The 2,085-nt window shown below is 52.9% G+C and overlaps 2 protein-coding genes across 2 annotated transcripts in view; both read right to left on the bottom strand.

Annotated features, from left to right (window-relative positions):
* The window catches only part of GUITHDRAFT_49807 (hypothetical protein), a gene marked incomplete at both ends in the record, with an annotated part of 1,619 nt that extends 906 nt beyond the window's left edge, over positions 1–713 (bottom strand). Inside the window, 3 exons of the mRNA XM_005828563.1 lie at positions 36–101; positions 361–474; positions 678–713. Of these exons, the coding sequence (XP_005828620.1) occupies positions 36–101; positions 361–474; positions 678–713 (216 nt within the window). The remainder of the gene's footprint in view (positions 1–35; positions 102–360; positions 475–677) is intronic.
* Positions 714–1,184: 471 nt separating this feature from the next.
* The window catches only part of GUITHDRAFT_112347 (hypothetical protein), a gene marked incomplete at both ends in the record, with an annotated part of 2,344 nt that continues 1,443 nt past the window's right edge, over positions 1,185–2,085 (bottom strand). Inside the window, 5 exons of the mRNA XM_005828562.1 lie at positions 1,185–1,212; positions 1,274–1,389; positions 1,448–1,560; positions 1,608–1,650; positions 1,697–1,768. Coding sequence (XP_005828619.1) covers positions 1,185–1,212; positions 1,274–1,389; positions 1,448–1,560; positions 1,608–1,650; positions 1,697–1,768 — 372 coding nt within the window. The remainder of the gene's footprint in view (positions 1,213–1,273; positions 1,390–1,447; positions 1,561–1,607; positions 1,651–1,696; positions 1,769–2,085) is intronic.

The following is a 2,085-nucleotide window of genomic DNA, read 5'->3' as shown; positions in this document are numbered from 1 at the left end:
GGAGGAGGAGGAGGAGAGAATCTGAAGAGATCTACCAGCCATCTCCACATCAGGTCATGCCAGAGGCCAACGAAGGTGAAGATGACCCAGACGTTCCAGAACTAAAAGGAGGCAAGAGGAGCGGAGGAGACGAGGAACAGAAAGGGGAGGAAGAAGAGAGGAGCGAGGAGGAGAGGAATAGGAGAGGAGAAGAGAGAGGAGAAGAGAGAGGAGAAGAGAGAGGAGAAGAGAGGGATACGAGATGAGATGAGATGAGATGAGAGGAGAGGAGAGGAGAGGAGAGGAGAGGAGAGGAGAGGAGAGGAGAGGAGAGGAGAGGATGAGGAAGAGAGGATAGGATAGGAAAGAATTCTTCAGTACGCTGGCCCTTCTCTTGTCTCCCTGACTTGCCTGCGTTTTCCTCCCTCCCAGTGGGATGTACATGTAGCGGATGATCCAGGCGTTGAGAGACGCGTGCCATTGTCGCCAGAAACCCTAAGCAGAAGGAGGGTAAACTAGGAGAAGGAGGAGAAGGATGATGATGACGAGGGAGAGGAGGAGGCAGAGGAGGCAGAGGAGGTGGTGGTGGTGGTGGAGGAGGAGGTGGTGGAGGCAGGAGAGGGGTTTGGAGGGATGGCTAGGGAGGAAGGGATGGAAAGGAGGAGCAGGAGAAATAGGTCAGGTAGGAGGAGGAGTACGCTGAAGGAGTAATTGTTGTTGACGCATCTCTTCATATTCTCTGGGCAATCTATCCCATCCAGCAGCGCCCAGCAACGGAAAAAACGCCAGATGCTGAGAAATTTCATGTACATGAACTGCTTTCCTCGTCAGATGCAGGAGGAATAGAGAGGGCAGAAGAAGAGGGAGGCAGATGGGGAGGGAGAGGGGAGCAAGGAGGAAAGGAGGAGGACGAAGGGGGGGAAGAAGGGAAGGAGAACGGGAAGAGGATGAGGATGTGGGGTAAATGTTGTCGATATGGATGATGAAGTTGTTGTTGTTGATGATGATGATAATGCTGATGTTGATGTTTGTATTGGTGTTGGTGGTAGTAATGAAATAGAAGCAAGAAGGGGAGGTGAGGATCAGTATCTAGCCATGACAACAGGTGGAGGACAAAAATGGCAGTGAAAGGAATGACGAGGAGACAAGCGAGCGATATGGGGATGTAGAGATAATTTCCTGTAGTGTGAAGAACCCTCCCACCGCTACCTCCCATCCAGGCATGTAGTCTCCCTGCTCCACGTGTCACAGCCGGTCTCAATCATATGTGGGGCCGCCGACCTCAATCATGTACCAAGTCCTGTTGTTGTTGATGCTGACGTACATGTACAGGTGAAGCATGACCTCGACTAAAAGGATGTAGAGGAAAGTCCGGGCGAGCATGAAGACAGTTGCCCTTGTTGTGAGAGACTGCCGGAGACATCAGGTCAAGTTTGAATTGTCAAGATGTGATGCAAGATGTTAAAACCTTCTGCGGGGATTTCAGCCCTTCCAACCAAGTCATGTAAGGGGCGATGGGGCCGGCGATGTAGAGGGGCATGTACAGTACGTAGGCCAAGAAGTTGGAAAGAGAGAAGTTTTCTGCAGGCTCTTCATCATCAGCGAAAGTGAACAGGAGCGAGTCAGACCTTGGGTGTAGAGGTGAAGGTTAGTTTGTTTGGGAGACAACATCTGAAAACAATGCCGTCACCACCAATCTCCACGTCGCTGCCCTCACGTGCTGATTTTGCGACCAGTACAACTCAGTGTTGAACGAGATGAGCCGCAACATGCTGAGATTGAATTGAGTCTGCCAACTTCGCAAGAAAGAGATCAAACTCAGTTTGGAGGGTGAGGGCAGTTGGGGGCTGGCAGGGGGGAAGGGGAGAGGAGCGAACCAAGGAAAAGAGGCAAAGAGCAGAGACGGTGAGATGGGGAGGCGGAGGCGGAGAGCATGAAGGAGAAGGCCAGGATACGAGGGAGGACGCGAGGGAGAAGGTAAGAAGGCAGGCAGGCGACGGGGGGGGGGGGGAGGGAAGGGCAAAGGAAGGGCGGGAAGAGAGGGGCGGATGGATGGATGGGTTGATGGAATGATTGAGGGAGGGAGGGAGGGAGGGAAGGAGGGAG

The sequence above is a fragment of the Guillardia theta genome (genome assembly GCF_000315625.1).
Source record: "Guillardia theta CCMP2712 unplaced genomic scaffold GUITHscaffold_58, whole genome shotgun sequence".
In the NCBI taxonomy this organism is placed as follows: domain Eukaryota; class Cryptophyceae; order Pyrenomonadales; family Geminigeraceae; genus Guillardia; species Guillardia theta.
This window is presented reverse-complemented; position numbering and strand designations above follow the sequence as displayed.